General features: G+C 35.0%; 1 protein-coding gene across 1 annotated transcript; it reads right to left on the reverse strand.

Moving 5' to 3' along the window:
* Nucleotides 1–1861: 1861 nt before the first annotated feature.
* SCG2 (secretogranin II) lies at nt 1862–8078 on the reverse strand. The gene is made up of 2 exons (XM_058189057.1): nt 8008–8078; nt 1862–3765 (listed from the first exon to the last, which is right to left on the reverse strand). Exon 2 carries the CDS (start codon nt 3749–3751, stop codon nt 1943–1945), a length of 1809 nt encoding a protein of 602 aa, XP_058045040.1. The 5' UTR covers nt 3752–3765; nt 8008–8078; the 3' UTR covers nt 1862–1942.
* Between the last annotated feature and the right edge of the window lie 9885 nt (nt 8079–17963).

Here is a 17963-nt window from a genome sequence, read left to right on the forward strand (position 1 = left end):
AAAGTCGAACTTATCTTGCTGAAGTCACTTACTGGTCTCCTGCCTGCTCTGAGGACTTTGCTAGGACTTTGGGCAGAGCTGCAGAGGCAAGCCTGATTCGGATTTCCCTGACCCGGCCGTCAGCGGAGGAGTGGGACACGACAGAAACAAATGGAGAAAGGCTGGCAGAGAATATGCGCTATATTTAAGTCATGCACTAGAATTGTTTTCTTATACATCTTTCTTGCGTAAAATACCTTGTCCTCAATTCACTAGAGGAAACCAAGGATGGTATAGTAAAAATAGACATGAATGTCCTCAGCTCTATTTTATGAATCTCATCCATAAACTATGCAGAAATAGATGTATACACTTGGCATGTCATTTTATCCTGAATTCCCTACCCTGAATTCCATATCAAAGTCTAACAGAGTTTGTGGGTTGATTTTTTTTTGCAGTGCCAACAAAGAATTGTTGACAGTTGATTTTAAGTATTCTAATCATTAAAAAATAAAAACCCTCTAAAATAGACTGAAGTTCCATCATATATAACATCCTAATTTTTATTTTCTCCCAGCATAATCAATAAACAAAATAGAAGAAATATCATTTGCCATTTAATGCTAATTAATATGTTGCTACCCAGTTTGCCTAATCATCTTTTGAATAATCTGAGTTAATGGCTATTGCACCTTTTGTGTGTTTTGGACAGTGAACAATTAAACTTAAATCAGAGATGACTAATTTGATTTTTCTAGGACAAAAGAATAAAAAAAATAGTTTGGTTTTAACTCAGTGTATTATTTATAATTAGTCAAGGATGTCAATTTAATTTATAGTCTTCAAATATCTTCCCTTGATACAATATATACAAATGGGTTTTAGAATTGATATTTTATTCCACACAACATAATTATAACTATAATGTAATGGAAACGGAAAGAAAGGCTTAAAGATGAATTATGGATTTCTCTCCTTCTTTAGTTAGTTATCCTCAGATAAAAGTGTTTCTGCCGACTACTGTTGATTTATAAAACATAGTGTTCTATTGGTAATGTGTTTGTGAGTGGATTTTGAAAAAGTGCCTTCAGTGACATCATTAAACGTGTAGTTGTTTGCTATCACTGGAAAATTAATATGGTTATTCTTTAAAGCACAATTATTTTATCTAAGATAATTTTGAAAATAAACAGTTTAATTCACTCAAAACAAAACACAGTCTATTGTCCAGAAATAATATTTATTCATTGACCTTAAAACACAGAATAGAAAAAGCTTTGTAAATAAAACTATATATATATATATTATATATGTATATGAATGCTTTATTTTTTTATTTGGTACTTCACAAAAAACACTACAGACAATAACAAAATATTTCAATTCATTTAAAAAACCCCTATTTTGGTGGCCAATCTGCTTTGATCAAGAAGTCTCAAGATTTACTGTTTGACAGTTTTTATTTCATAAACTTGTTTCTTAAAAAAATTGAAGCAATTTGTTATTTGATCAAGATTTCAAACATTTAGAGATACTCACAAACCACAGAACAGCTCATAGGAGTTTATACAGACTGTTCAGTGCCAAATCATCCATCATGGTGACCAATTGAGACACAAAACCACTACTACTTTTGCACCTGAAGGAGTCATCTGGGCACAATCATTTTCACAAGCAGTATAGAGCATTTGCTGAGAGCTCACAGATCTCACCTGTGGAAGTTCCTGCAACTGCTGATGTTCAAAACCACATGCAGAGACTACAGGAGCAGCTATAGTTGAGGCCCATGAGCTCTTCTTTCATACAAGTAATATTACTCATGAAAAAGGGGGTGCCAGAATTCTTGTGGGCAAAAAGCAGCTAGGTATAATGCCTGAACATGCCTCAAATTCTTAAAGAAAAGTAAATCACAACTAAATTGGGATATAATTCAATCCAACGAGGAGAAATAATATTTAAACGGCTACATGTTTTCCATTGCCCTTTTGGTGATGTGTTCTCTCTCCTTTTCAGACTTTTCCTGGTTTAGATATTCCAGGACTTTTGCTAGTATCTCTTCATTCATATATGGTCTGTTCTGGGTGTCATCATTCTCTTTAGCCATTGGCAGCCTTTTGCTGAATAAAGTGAATTTATCTGGTTCATGACTTCCTATTTGGTCTAGATGGTCACGTTCAGATGACACTGCAAGTGGGATTTCTTTCTTCAGACCTGTATTGATAACTTCAGGATACTTTGTCAACATCTTGGCTAAATAGTCTGACAACTCTTCTTCTTTTCCATTCAATGATTCTTGTTTCATTTGTCTTTCTAAATGGTTAAGCCAGGCCACTTTGGAAAGTATATTTTGATCAGATCTTGCAGGCAGGTACCATTTTGGCAATCCATTTTCTTGATTTATTTGATGCCCAAGGTAAGGAGGTTTTTGATTGCCAACATTTTCCATCCCTAAAAGATTGATAATGTCTTCAACATTCAGGTCTTCTGGCAGATTATCTGGCAGAACATTAAATCTCTGCTTTTGATAACCATGTAAGGAGTTCATCTTATTTTTGAATAAGTCTGATTTTTCTAAATTAATCTCAGGGATTTCATCAATATCTTCAACCAGTTCAGGTTCTTGTTCCTTTTCATTCTGATGTGTATCTCCAGATCTCAACATTTCAATTAAATCCTCAGGTGGGATCTGTAAATTTCTTGAGATTTCTATCAACTGATAAACTGCTTGAGGATCTAGCTGTTTTTCAAAGTATTTGACTGCCCTTTTGTCTTCATTTTGGTTGATTCCCAATATATTACCTCTTGGTCTATTCATCATTTTTTTCAAATAATAATCCATCAACTGTGAAACATCTTCCAGGACTTGGTTTTTATTCTCTTTTTTCAGGTCATCTTCCAGGGTACCTGCTCTCTTTATTTCTTCATTTATCTCTTCATTTTTCTCAATTTCTTCTTTACTATCTCTTATTTCTTCTTGAGTTTGACTTTCCACTTTTTCCTCTATTGGGTTCCAGTCCTCTCCTCCAACCACATCTTCATAAGCAATGTTATTTCCTTTAAAAGCATCATCTTCCTCATCAGCGTATAGCTTTTGTTCCTCGTTAAACCTTTCTTTGTTCAGATTATGAGGTGCCATCATTTTCCCTAGCTCCTGAAATACAGATTCTAAAGTGGCAAGACTTTGGGGTGTGTACTGTTCTTCCACTATTTCATTTGTTCTTTTATAAGGACTATCTCTTGAATTTTCTTCAAAGTATGTATGTGGAGCCTTAAAATTTTTATGTGTTTGCGCAGGCCAAGTACGATCATCATAATCATCCATTATTCCATCCAGAAATATATTGTCTGAATTCAGAGGATTAAGTTTATTTTCTTTTGAGACAACTTTGGATTCTTTCTCTCTTTGTCTTATGGTTTCCAACATTGTCTTAACCCACTGGGAATCATCTTCTGGGAAGGTCTCCCTTAGGTTGTCGGGTAAATAGTGTTGGATTTTGCTTTCTTTTGACTGTAGAACAAATGGAGCATTTTGAAAGGAATTATAATCTGGACTTGTTTCTATATTGCTGGTTTGTTTTCTTAGACTTTCTATGTACTCCAGAGCTTTGATCATATCTGGGCTTGGAAGCCTTTGCAGGTTTTTCATTAGATAGTCTGGATCATTTTGAATGTTTTGTAAACTTTGAAATGAAGCGGCATTGGCATAAGAGATCAGCAGAAAAACTTGGGCAAGAAGCAAAAGTATTCCAAGCCAGGAGATTTTATCAGCCATATTTGAAATGTTTCCTTAAAATAAAGGGAAAAAAAATTGAAAATTAACAGAGAGGTATATTTTAAATATCTTATATGGTCAAGTATGGACAGCAATAACAGTTCTACGCTAAAGTAATTTATAAGTTACTTCAAGTTGAATTATATTTATTTATTTAGTTACATCTACAGATCAGAAAAATGAAACTGAATTAACCATAGTCTATACAAATAGTTACAACTAACTATGTTTGCATAGGTTGTCCATGAGGTCGTGATGGGTTGGACATGACTTCGCAACTAACAACAACAATGTTTGCACAGAAGTTATTCCTTGTAATTTAGTATCAGGTGTGAAAAACCAGGTTCACACATGAAGGTCCAATTAAACTGATTTATTGCTAAATAGTCTATGCACACAAATATTCTCAACTAATGGTTACCTCCTGCTTGGCATTAGATAAGAATCCACAGAATTCAAGGGGGCTTGAACTTAGTCTGCTTGTGTCTAAATAGGGATTCTAGGCTAATCCCTCTTTTAACTCCACCCCAGATTCTGCTACTCCTACAAATTGTTCTGTTTCCCTTATTGTTTGAGGAAACAGTCTTAGATACTTGAATAATCATGAAGCCTATCTCTGATTTTTACATTATTCTTTATGTGGGACAGCTCTTATTTATTAAACAATACTACTGATTTCCTAGACAGACCTTTAAATTCCTTATATTATGTATTGTTATGAACTTACCACTACTAAATTTTGGACAAAACGTTTTCAGAAACTAGAATTAGTTCCCAAAAATGGTTCAGGGGCCATCAAGGTATCTGTGAACATTTACCTTAATGTTTGCCAGGCTTTCTGAGCCACCTGATCTTTCACTTTTTTTTTTTTTAACTTTTAGTTGGAAAAAAAGGAAGCTGACATTTTGCTAAATTCAGGATCAGCCACTACTGTTATTTTTAGTTGCAATAATTTTTCTGGGCCTAATGGGTGCCATAAATTTGATGAGTGGTTACATTCCAGTGTTTGTCTAAAAGTGTACTTACTAGCCTAGAAAAGGAGAAACTAAGTCAGAGTAGTAAGTTTCCCTTGCGTTTGAGGGACCTGATGGATATGGCAAGATTCTGATAAAATTGCAATTTCTAACTGATTATGTCCTTCCATAGCATTTGTTTTCCTTTAAATGAAAAAGCCCAGCCCTTCTAGCAGCCATTTTGTGGGAGTATTCATAGCAAATTCTCAAAATTCCAAATGTGCCCACTAATCCAAAATGGTTACATCAATCAATAAAAATAAGTCTATTGTGATCACTCTGCAAATAATAAAATAATAAGCTCAGACATTAATAAAGTAAAGTCATATAATTGGAGCAATTGATAAGTACTGTTAGTAAATAAACACAATGAATATAACAAATGGGAATAAATATTTTATGGAAAATAAATCTCTATCTCTGTCACTAAATATTTATAACATACTCCCAAGTGCAAAATTAAAGCAATGTTGATAGTCAGGCCAGTTTTTTCCCTTGACAAAGAATATAGATTTTAATTGCTAGCCTGGATTATGTTTTTATAATGTTTAGATGTGCCTGAAATTGCAGCCAGATTTATCTAGTACATAAGCAAAGAGAACAAGGTAAATGCTTAATCAAAATATAAATATGTCCATAAAATAATATATCAAATATTGACAAATGTAGGTTTTCCTATCTACAGTTTATTGATTTACTCATTCCAAAACATTGCAATGAGAAAATAGAACCTCAAAGTAAAAAATAATCAGACATTAATAAAAATGAAGAACTAGACTTCTAAGATAATTTATTTTGAAATTTTGCAATATATTTTATTGTTTTAACTTTAACAGAAGAACATTTCACAAAGAAAGATTAGTAAACATCAGTCAGACTGAGTGGCTAAATGTGCTTCCCTAATATTTCATCACATATATGTTGTTAATAAAAAATATTTTTATCTCAAATGCATTTAAGCAAGCCTAGTGTTCTATTCAGATAGGGAAATTCTGAATACAACACAAACCTTCTGGCTTGAATAAACCATTTGCTAGACTGTGGCAATTTGCATTGGTAAATAAGTATTTATGTTAATAGTGGGAATTATTTTTTAAAAATCCTGTTTACAAAAAGAATAGTACACAGTCCACATGGGATTTAACCATTCTAATTATAAAATGATTGATCCAAGGTATTTATTTATTCAGAGTTATAAATGTTACCTCTATAACATTTGGCTGTATCATCTATGGGAATAAGTAGCAAGTAGAATAGTGATTTGAACATTATATAAAAACTGTTATTGTTTCTGGGTTACTGGACTAAAAGGACAGCAATCCTGTTTATTTAAATCTTGCTGAAAGAAAATCTAAGATTTTAGAGAGAAATTGTAATAAACAGACCAGAGAAAAATCAAATCCAGAATGGACATGTGCTTGATTCAACTTTTTTTTCCAGTCCATTCATTTTTCCTCACCCCTTTTACATATTTTACTTTAAAATATCCTGTTGATATAATAGTCATTCATGAGGTGGAGGAAAAAAAAATCAGTAATGCTAGTTTATCTGTTCTGAGTAAACGCACATATAACACACAAGGCTAATTATGCCATTCAAGCAACATAACTTGGCTTGCAGCACAGCATGACATGATTTTACATATTGAGCTAATTAAAATACTGTAACAGAATTGCTTTATTTTTTTATCCAACAATGCCCCAAGTAAGAATTTAGATTAATAAAAATACTAGTTAATAATCTGTTAATTCTCAAGACTCTATTCAATATCATTTCAAAATAGGAGGGGGGATTCTTTCTTTGCCAAGGTCCTTAAAAGAGAATAGCTTTTCTTACTTTACAATAAATATTGCAGCCCAAATGCTTGAATGGCTTTAGTCAAATAGCTTTTATGTTCTAATGACCAATGAAAGCCTGTGGAAGAAATGTAAATGAGATAGCAGATAGATTAAGCAGATAAAGAAAGAAAAATGTGAATGATTGTATGAAAGCCAATTTTAATGGTAGTTAAATATAAAGAAATCTGTAGGACTTAATTGATATACTTAAGTCCTAGTGAATTTAGTGAAGTTGTTTAGATTTCACTATAGTTGACTGGAATAATAACAAGTTAATAGCACCATTTTAAAATTGTTGAATAGATTTCTAGTTGCTTTGGATTGTTTCTACATATTTTAAACAATATATAGAAACAAAACTCTTGTTTTTATCCTGTACTCTGGCAGTCACTCTGAACTACAATTGTGCTTAGTAATGAAGATTTATTGCAAGGTAAAGTAATGTTAAGTTCCAGACATGAACAATGAGCAAAATGCATTGAATGTTTACAGTATTTAAAATATTCTTTTATCTTATTGCATGCTTCAGTTGATATATTTTTATGCTAAAAGTGCCATCTTTTAATTAAATGGATAAATACCAAAATGAAATATTTAAGGACTTTCCACTCTCCCTAATAGTAGCTGTATTATTTTCTACTTTAATACATGTGAAAGCACAATGAATTCCAAACACAATTTCAGTATCTCCAAATAACTGCTTATTAGAAAATCCTCTAGTTTCCCTTACTTCTGTATAGACATAAATAATATCCTTGAATAGAATGATAATTTTTAATATAGTCAATGCACTGAGGTTTTTAGATTTTAATATATTCAATAGAATATACTCTTTTCTGAGTATTCAGTAGGAATTATGCAGAGATCCAGTATACCTATTTTATCCATAAAGATATACATTTAACCATAAATTTATAAATTTTTACTTTTATCCAAATTAGAATATTAGAAATTTTATCTTACATGGAAGAACAGAGTGTTAGCAGCATTATGTTTTAAAATATAGTGACTTATTTCTGAGATTTAGTTGCACTAACTCTGATTAAAAATGATGCTTTATAAATACATGTTTCTGAACTAAATTATTAAAAATCCTCAAATTTTGTTTCCTATATAAGGGTTTTTAATAACTCTCAGGTATAATTATCAGCACTCTCATTGATCTGGTTTCTTATTATTTTTGATATATGGTTAAATCAAAAGGTATGAAAAATATATTTAACATTTACATAAAAGCCTGTTTCTGTGCTACTAAGTGAAGTGCATCAGGTTTCAATTTCATGTTTTCTGAGTAGGTAATTTGTTGCTTCTAGCTTATTCCCTGTTGGGAAGCTGCCTACAGAGAACATATACATTGATTCTTTCATTTGATTTCTCAATTAAAAGAGAAAGCATATATTCTTACCTGTGTCTGAGGCAATCTAAAGCATGATATTGACTATATCCATTCGCTCCGAGTTTACAGACTGTTTTCAGCACCAGGAGAGCTCCCTCCGCTTATAGTGTACATCACCTGACTCTTACTGACAGACTGACGTCACCCCAACTGGTTGGGGGGAAAAAACAAAACAAAAAACGACTTTCCTTTTGAGAAAGAACATTACAGAAAAAGCGTCGTTTGGCTTCACTATTTGAGGGGGAAGAAGGAAAAGATTTCCTTTGTATGTTTACGCCACCTGTCTTCCTCTAGGGAAAACTGCATTCTTCTTTACAAATTAAGCAGCCCCTGAAAACCTTTTTAAAATGACGAGTCTGGTCAGCAGTTTATATATTTCCCTGTCTCCTATTCCTTGACAGGAACCTGCAGGAAGTAACGTTGATCTGGACCTCCTGAGAGCAGAGAGAGATTTACAGGAAACTAACAAGAATTCCAGATTCCCAAATATTTAGAAACTGCTGTAGTAGAAGCACCTCCACTTGCACTCTGTAGGTTTCAAATGATGCAGCTGAAAGTATGAAAGCTTGAGAATAATCATGAAAAAAATGTGACAGAACGGTGATATATTTGGTACTGAATAAAAATTATAGGTTTTTCAAAATTATAAACCTGTCCTTTGCAGCAGGTTCTATTTGGTGAATCTCAGGACTTTAGGAAAAAACAAATGCAAGAAAAGGATTTGATTACTATGGCTGCTTTCTATTACATTCATTTGATTTGTTTTGGAGGAGTTCCTTTTAAAGTCTGTAATGAAATTATAATGAAACACACAGAAACATACACACATGATGAAAACAATGAATCTATTTTTCTCTATGTAATTATAATATGACTGCTAATATTGCAACAGACTATAAATTTTAAGCTTTCATCTGTAGCAGCTCCAATTTTATTGAGAGAGGTTTATGTGGAAAAAGCCAAACATAAATATAATCTTGCACGAAGACCTCAAATTCAGGAATCTGTCTTTTATTTTCCAGTAGTTATTCATTATAGGGATTTGCCACGATAACATATTATTGGAATACTATTTTAGATCATCGAAGTAGCAGCCTTTTGCCTCTTAATGATCCCATGGCCAAATTTATTAACTTTTGGTTTGAAACATCTAGAAGTACCAACTGCCAATCCCTGCTTTAGATGAAAAGTGATTATCTAAACATGGTTTATAAGGAAGAAGTGAAGATTTGTCTCATTCCTGAGTGAAGAACATACAGTATATTTAACTTATCAAAAAACAGATTCTGGTTGAATATTAGGAAAAAACTTCCCAACAATTTGACAGTGGAACCTGTTATCCAGAATGATACATAACTTTTATTCAACTTGATATTTTTTATTTATTTATTTATTTTTGTCACAACAGTATACACAATCATCAACATAAAAATAACTCATCATGAGAGAAACAATATATATAAGTAAAAGTATAAGTAAAAGTATGCATGTCATATTATAATGAAGAGAACAATAGGACAGGAACGGTAGGCACTTTTGTGCTCTTATGCACGCCCCTTATAGCCCTTATTGTCTTTTATATTTTTCATAAAAGTGCATAGTAGCAACTTTTTATATGCATGTGTGAAAGGAATGTGATCCTGGATATTGCTTTAATATTACATAGCTATGGCGTAGTAATAAGTCATCTGTTTGGCTGGCAGAGGCCAGGTTTTAATGTTATTTTTTTCTGCTACTGAGGATGTGATCCAGTGAGGATGTGATCCAGTGGAGATTACATGGTGTGAGTAGAACAAACATGTGTGATCAATTATCTGTGGATTTTTTTAGGTGGGTTGAGATTTTAAAATGGCAATAGATGTATTTTGTCAAACTCTTAATATTAGGATTACCTTTTTTTTGCAAAAATAACAAAATAAAAAGAAAAATCAGCTGTTTTGCTGCTCTGTTGTCATGGGTACTCCTCCATTTCCTCTTCAAAATAGAATCTGGAGTGGAACTATGAATTACCCATTCTTGTTGTGATGGTTGTTTCTGTTCAGTAGACAATTGATAAGAGGAAACGAATAATTTTGTTTTGCCTATTATTTATTTATCTATTCATTCATTCATTCATTCATTCATTTATTCATTCATTTTATTATTTACTTATTTATTTGTTTGTTTGTTTGTTCATTCATTCATTCATTTAACATTTTGGAACTGATTCTACAGTTGAGAAAAACCTGAATAGACAGCCAGCTTGCTCTCTTCTCAGTCACTGCCCTTATGGTCAATAATTTCTTTCTCTGCCCAATTACTGGAACAATGCTATGTTATCCTGAGATATTTTACAAAAGTTTAAGTAATAATTACCCATAACCCAATGCTAGAGATCTAACATACATGTATTCACAGTTTTCAGAACAAAGTATTCAAAATAATTTGCATGAAGTCAAAATGGTAGATATTCTTAATTTTTTAAAGTAAGAATAATAATAAAAACAATGAAAATTCAGAGCACATACTGGTAGGAAATTATTGGAATTGAAATCTAATACATTCAGAGTGTACCCAGTTGGGGAAAATATTCTAGTTGACCATTGACTTTTTAAAATTCTCCAGTTCTAAATCATTTGTGTTATACCTCTGAGGTATGGTCCGTCTTTCTTCTTTAAAAAAAGATTTTTAAAATGGTCAGTTGCACATTGTCAGTTGCAACAATTGATGGCCTGAGTAAAAGGAGCACTAGCATCCCAAGTTGTAGTATTGTTAATATATAAAAACAGAACTCTACTGGATAAAATATTCAAGGCACTAAATCAGCAACTTCAATATGAAAGCAACAAAAACCATCTTGAGGCTGTTCTTTTTTTAAATTAGTCTTTTTAAAAATGTCACTTTTCCAACCTTTAATTTTAATCTAGTTTGATTTTTTTTTTTTTGCAAGATGATGACAAAAAAAGTACCCAAATACAAATCTATTAATACCGACTTTGCAAATATGTTTTGAGCAAATTTTATGTATCTCCCAAAGAATTGCAGAAGTCTTCTTGGATCAAGGAATTGGGATTTCAGTGGGAGCTCTGAGTCAGACAGCAGTGTTTGAGTCTCTCTGTATGTGTGATATGTGTGTGTGTGAAAAAAGATAATGGGAAAGTCTGAGTCATATTGTAGAGAGGATAGAGGAATAAAGTAAGGCAGTAAATGTGAATGAATGGAGGAATGATTTTGTGCTGTCATTTCTTCATATCCAAATAACATTTATTTTTAGTACTTCAGAATTGAAAAGAAAATGTCTTATAATGTTAGATTGATATATGTAATTATATAGCTATAGACAGATGCACATATTTTTTTTTGTTTGTTTACATTTATACCCCGCCCTTCTCCGAAGACTCAGGGCGGCTTACAGTGTATAAGGCAATAGTCTCATTCTATTTGTATATTTTTACAAAGTCAACTTATTGCCCCCCCAACAATCTGGGTCCTCATTTTACCTACCTTATAAAGGATGGAAGGCTGAGTCAACCTTGGGCCGGGCTCGAACCTGCAGTAATTGCAGGCTACTGTGTTCTTAATAACAGGCTTTACCAGCGTGAGCTAAACCGGCCCCATATGTTCACATCAGTGGTGGTAGTCAGCTGGTTCTATCCGGTTCAGGCAAACCGGTAGTGGGGGTTGTAGGAGGCTCCGCCTACCCACCTGGACATCATCACATTCTGTTTTTTATGCTCTGTGCATGCACAGAATGTCCTGCGCATGCACAGTGATGTTGCATGCATTGCTTCGCTCATGCAAGCACACACGCGCTTCACATTTGCAAACCAGTAGCGAAGGTAAAAGAATACCACCCCTAGTTCACATACTTAATTTGCCATTTAATCACTTTTAACATTTTAGGAGACATTTGAGAAGTACTTGTAAATAGCTACAAAGAACTATTTCAAAGAGCTGTAGTTATTAAAAATTTGGGCTTTTCTGACTGTGTTGAACCTCCATGAGTCAACTGGAGCTATCTAGTTCTGTGCATCCATTTGCTGTCAGACTGGCATCATTGTTATTTTAGCCAATGGACGTTTCTGTTTATTTATGGCTATGTGGATGCTGGGTTGAATTATGGTTACTGATTAATACTCTGTTATGAATTCACGTTCAATTTATATTATATATATAGAACAAAATAGAATTCTCATTCATATATATATATATATATATATATATATATATATATATATATATATATATATATATATATATATATATATATATATATATATATATGTTTTCTGAGGTTTTCGCGGGTGTTTGTATGTAGGTCTTTGGTTATTCGGGTTTTCTCCCGCGTAAAATTGGAAGTGTCTTGGCGACGTTTCGACGAAGTCTCATTCGTCATCTTCAGGCTTCAACCGTGCTTCTGGGAGCAATGTGTGATTGCAGCTGTTTCTTCCTTTTAACTGCTAGTGGGGTTTGAACTGATTGGGTGGGAGCTTGGCTGTGCTCTGATTGGATGGGGTTTTTGTGCTCTGATTGGCAGGGGTGTGTCCTGTTTGGGAGGGGGCTTGGTTGTGCTCAGTTTAGTCTGAGTTGCAGGGGGATTTGAGCTGGTGAGCTGCATAGCTGTTGTTTGGCTTTGTGGTCGTGCTACATCTTCATAGTGGGTGTCAGTCTGCTGCATGTATGGATTGGAGGGGTTTGAAATGGCTAATGTTGCAGCTGCGGTCTGGCTTCTGGTCCTTGGTTGTGCTTCATGATCAGTGTGGGTTTGGGTCTGCTTTCTGGGTGGATGTGCAGTGGTGACATCCTGTGTGGACCTCGTGAGTGTGGGTCTGGTGTCATTCCTCGTGTTAGGGACTCGTTTGTCAATAAGGGCGGGTTTCCAAATGGCTGGTAGGCGGGAGGTATCATCTCGTTTGTTCATGCTGTGTGGGCGTTTTTCTATCTCGATGGCTTCTCTGATTATTCTATTGTTAAAGTGTTCAGTTTTGGCGATGGTTCTGGTCTTTTTAAAGTCAATATCGTGTCCTGTGGCTTTAAGGTGTTGGACCAGGGAAGAACTTGGTTCCTCTTTTTTGACTGAGTTCTTGTGTTCTTCAATGCGTGCACTTATTCTTCTGTTGGTTTGTCCGATGTATGTGGTGGGGCAGGCGGTGCATGGGATTTCATATACTCCTTGATTTTCTAACTCAATTTTGTCTTTGGGGTTTCTTAGGATGGTGGATATTTTTAGGTTTGTGCAGAATGCTGTCTTGATGTTGTGGAGGATCTTGCTGATTCTGTCTGTGGTGCCTTTTATATATGGGAGGAGGGCTGTGCCGTTTTCTTGTTCTCTGTCTTGGGTTTTAGTGGGGGGTTCTTTTTGGATTAGTTTGGTAATCTTATTTCTCTGGAATCCATTGGATGTTAGTACGTTTGTGAGAGTGTGTAGTTCGGTTTTTAGGTGTTGTTCGTCAGCTAAGCGTTTTGTTCTAGAGATGAGTGTCTTGGCTACGGAGTTGATCTGTGCTGGGTGGTGGTGTGAGAGTGCGTGCAGATAGCAGTTTGTGTGTGTTTTCTTCTGGTAGATGGTGTGTCCTAGGGAGCCATTGGGTTTCTTGTAGACTAAGACATCTAGGAATGGATTCCAGAGAAATAAGATTACCAGACTAATCCAAAAAGAACCCCCCACTAAAACTCAAGACAGAGAACAAGAAAACGGCACAGCCCTCCTCCCATATAAGGGCCGGATAGCTCAGCCTGGTAAGGCCTGTTATTAAGAACACAGAAGCCTGCAATTACTGCAGGTTCAAGCCCGGCCCAAGGTTGACTCAGCCTTCCATCCTTTATAAGGTAGGTAAAATGAGGACCCAGATTGTTGGGGGGGCAATAAGTTGACTTTGTAAAAATATACAAAATAGAATGAGACTATTGCCTTATACACTGTAAGCCGCCCTGAGTCTTCGGAGAAGGGCGGGGTATAAATGTAAACAAAAAAAAAAAAAAGGCACCACAGACAGAATCAGCAAGATCCTCCACAAACACAACATCAAGACAGCATTCTGCACAAACCTAAAAATATCCACCATCCTAAGAAACCCCAAAGACAAAATTGAGTTAGAAAATCAAGGAGTATATGAAATCCCATGCACCGCCTGCCCCACCACATACATTGGACAAACCAACAGAAGAATAAGTGCACGCATTGAAGAACACAAGAACTCAGTCAAAAAAGAGGAACCAAGTTCTTCCCTGGTCCAACACCTTAAAGCCACAGGACACGATATTGACTTTAAAAAGACCAGAACCATCGCCAAAACTGAACACTTTAACAATAGAATAATCAGAGAAGCCATCGAGATAGAAAAACGCCCACACAGCATGAACAAACGAGATGATACCTCCCGCCTACCAGCCATTTGAAACCCGCCTTATTGACAAACGAGTCCTTAACATGAGGAATGACACCAGACCCACACTCACGAGGTCCACACAGGATGTCACCACCACACATCCACCCAGAAAGCAGACCCAAACCCACACTGATCAGGAAGCACGACCAAGGACCAGAAGCCAGACCGCAGCTGCAACATTAGCCATTTCAAACCCCTCCAATCCATACATGCAGCAGACTGACACCCACTATGAAGATGTAGCACGACCACGAACACGAAGCCAAACAACAGCTGCAGCTCACCAGCTCAAATCCCCTGCAACTCAGACTAATCTGAGCACAACCAAGCCCCACCCAAACAGGACACACCCCATCCAATCAGAGCACAAAACCCCATCCAATCAGAGCACAGCCAAGCTCCCACCCAATCAGTTCAAACCCCCACTAGCAGTTAAAAAGGAAGAAACAGCTGCAATCACACATTGCTCCCAGAAGCACGAAGCTGAAGCCTGAAGATGACGAATGAGACTTCATCGAAACGTCGCCAAGACACTTCCAATTTTACGTGGGAGAAAACCCGAATAACCAAAGACCTACATACAAACACCCGTGAAAACCTCAGAAAACATATATATATATATATATTCAGAAAAGTTACTATATTTAAAAAACAGAGATTAAGCTTTGGACGATATTACAAAGGAAGTTCTCACTGTTCTTCAATGGGGATTTTTGTTGCTTAGAATTAAGTTAAACCTTGGTAAAAATGGTTCTATTGCTCCAGACTGATACACAGTCCATTAGCAGATACTGTACATCTAACCAGACAATAACTTAATAACAAAAATAATCTATATGCATAGTTATTTAGAGGAGGAAATACAAGAATCAGCACTAACATGGATGATTGGAGCTGACAAGAGGTCTTGAGAAAATATAATATGGATTAGATCATGCTCAATAGTCTCGGCTGACAGAAATAATATGCCAACTACAGCTGTCATTTTAAATTCCTCATTCATCTGTTTATTTTATTAAGACAAGCTACAATACTTAATCTGAATATGAGTTGTGATTCTGCACAATTGAATGCTTACAAATAACTTCAAAATCAGTAATCCAAAACAAAGCGCTAAGAATGCATTTTATTTGTTCAATTATTTTTAGATGTACAAGATGATTCAGATTAATATAAGACATTTCTCTTGCTAGAATGTTTTTGTGAACTTCCTGTTTCTTGTTTCTTTAGAGAAAACTTCATTAATTCATAACCTTCAGTGCTATGATATTCATCAAGCCATGCAGTGTTAGAACAACAGGTAGTTGTGTTTCAAGCCTGCCCACTGCACTTCTGTCAGATACCACAAATCAATCTGATTTATAGCCTTGCAAAGCAACCAATCAAGTCATGGAGAATTGGAATCAGTTTTGGTAGAGTCCACCTCCTTGCTTCTGCTTGATTTATACTCATTTGATCTTCTTCACAGAAGCAAAAACATTTTTCCATAGATTGTATGGAGAAAACCTCTAAACATACAGTAAGTAGTGAGGCTGTATTAATAAGTTTAGAAGACTCACTAAAGTAGGTAGTGCAGATATAGAACAGGACCAAGCAACAGCTACTTCAATAGCATCTGCTGAATATAATGGTGCACTTTTCTGTAAATTCCCTGCACTCATATATAGTAGAAAAGTATTTGTGTGTTTTAAAAATCATTATAGCTATTAGACACATGAAGAACACTGCCTGTAATAATAGAAATAAATAACCTAGAAGAATAACTTTTTGTGGTTATCCTAATGTGAGAAGTTTGTCATATTTTGAGGATAATTGGGAATGGAAAAGCTATATATTTTATTCAAAAACTGGTTACCTGACTGAGGAAAGAGGGGGAAAGCTATGTAAATGAGGTGCATGGTGATACTGACAATTAAGAAATGTCACTCACTCCTTTTTTTACCAGTACCAAAATGCAGGAAGATGCCACTACATTTTATTTTATGAGATGACACATCCCTTGTCTGGAGGTCACTATTATTAGTTTCCTTCATTGACTTAAGGTGCCTAACACAGGCTATTTTATTTCAAATTCCACCTGTTTACAGGCTCTTATTCCTGACCAATAATGTGGTTTCTTATTACTGATCCAAATTCTTGGCACCTGGTTTTAACTTCTTTGGTACTCCTAGCAAATTCCTAGCATTATTAAGGATATATGTTTGGTCCATATATCTCACTTTTTGTTAAACCTGGCTGACAATAGCTCTCCAGAAGTTCAGACAGACATTTTCCCAATTCTAAATCAAGATATTAGGGTCAGAAATTGGGCTATTATGCATGTAAAGTGCACCATCTACTAGTGAAGAAGTATGAAACAATAGCAATCAGAACCTTCAAACCAGTTTTTAATCTCTTTTAATGTGTATATAATGAATTTTTACTTGGCTGTACACCGCCCTGAGTCCTTTGGGAGAAGGGCGGTATAAAAATCGAATAAATAATAAATAAATAATAATAAATAAGTTCCAAAATGAAATAGGATTTCATGTTCTGGTTCAAATTCTGGAAGTAGAAGCTTTCTCATATTAATTTAACTTCTTCCTAAAAGCTAATGAATAAATCTCTAATTAGGTAATTGGAAACTATCTGATGTTTATAATATCATGGGATACAATGCAAGCTACTGTATAACTACAATATATAATTCTATATATTTTTAAAATATCCATTTCTGGGACATCTGGACATATTCTAATTCATATCCTGTGCTTCCATGAGACTCATCATCATATTTTTAATTTTTGACAAGAGACATAATAATGGAATTATTACTAGGTGAATGATTCCCCCCCCCCCCGCAAATTTAGAAAATAATTATTTTGGAACACAGATAGACCTAAAGAAAAGGATTCATTAATCCGTAAATATATCTGTGTATTTGTATATTCATCATATGGTACTGTTATTTCTAAATCTGTGAAGCCACCCTATATTGGGTGAAGCAGCCTAGAAAATAAATCAGATCGGTTATCTTTCCCTTCCTATGATTTCTAACCCTGCTTATTTGTTCTGTGACACCTCAAAAATCAAGACTTTTTGATTCAACCTGTGCTCACTAACTGAAAGCCACCCTAAAGAAAATAGAAAAATACCACTGCACCACAGATAGAAGGATTATCAGGTTGGAAGGATCCTGACCAAAAGTATGCTATGATCAATGGTATTGAAACCTGCTGAGGCATTCAAGAACCACTTCTGGCCCTGGTCATCAACAAATATGATCAATGCTGTCTCTGTATTATATCCCAGCCTGAAACCCAACTGAAAGGGGTCCAAATAATGCTTTATCTAGAGCCTCTGAAGCTACAGACCAACCTCCTTTTCAGCAACTTTGCCAAAAGGGTTGGAGACTGGATAAAATTGGTTCCAGTACTGTTGAATACAACAATGGCTTCTTGCACTTATCTGCGTATGCGCGACTAATGTAACAGTGTTTTAAACTCATTGCTCACCCTTTGGACTTTGGGCCTCATTGTCTTATCCTTTTGATCAGCAGCATAGGGTCAAAAGAGATGCAATTCTGCCACATTTATTTCAAAGTGTTTCAACCAGTCA

Source organism: Ahaetulla prasina, chromosome 6 (assembly GCF_028640845.1).
Source record: "Ahaetulla prasina isolate Xishuangbanna chromosome 6, ASM2864084v1, whole genome shotgun sequence".
NCBI classification, from domain to species: Eukaryota; Metazoa; Chordata; class Lepidosauria; order Squamata; family Colubridae; genus Ahaetulla; species Ahaetulla prasina.

Excerpts from the sequence above, each read along its gene's own strand:
- SCG2 (XM_058189057.1), bottom strand. The coding sequence starts at position 3,751 with ATGGCTGATAAAATCTCCTGGCTTGGAATACTTTTGCTTCTTGCCCAA.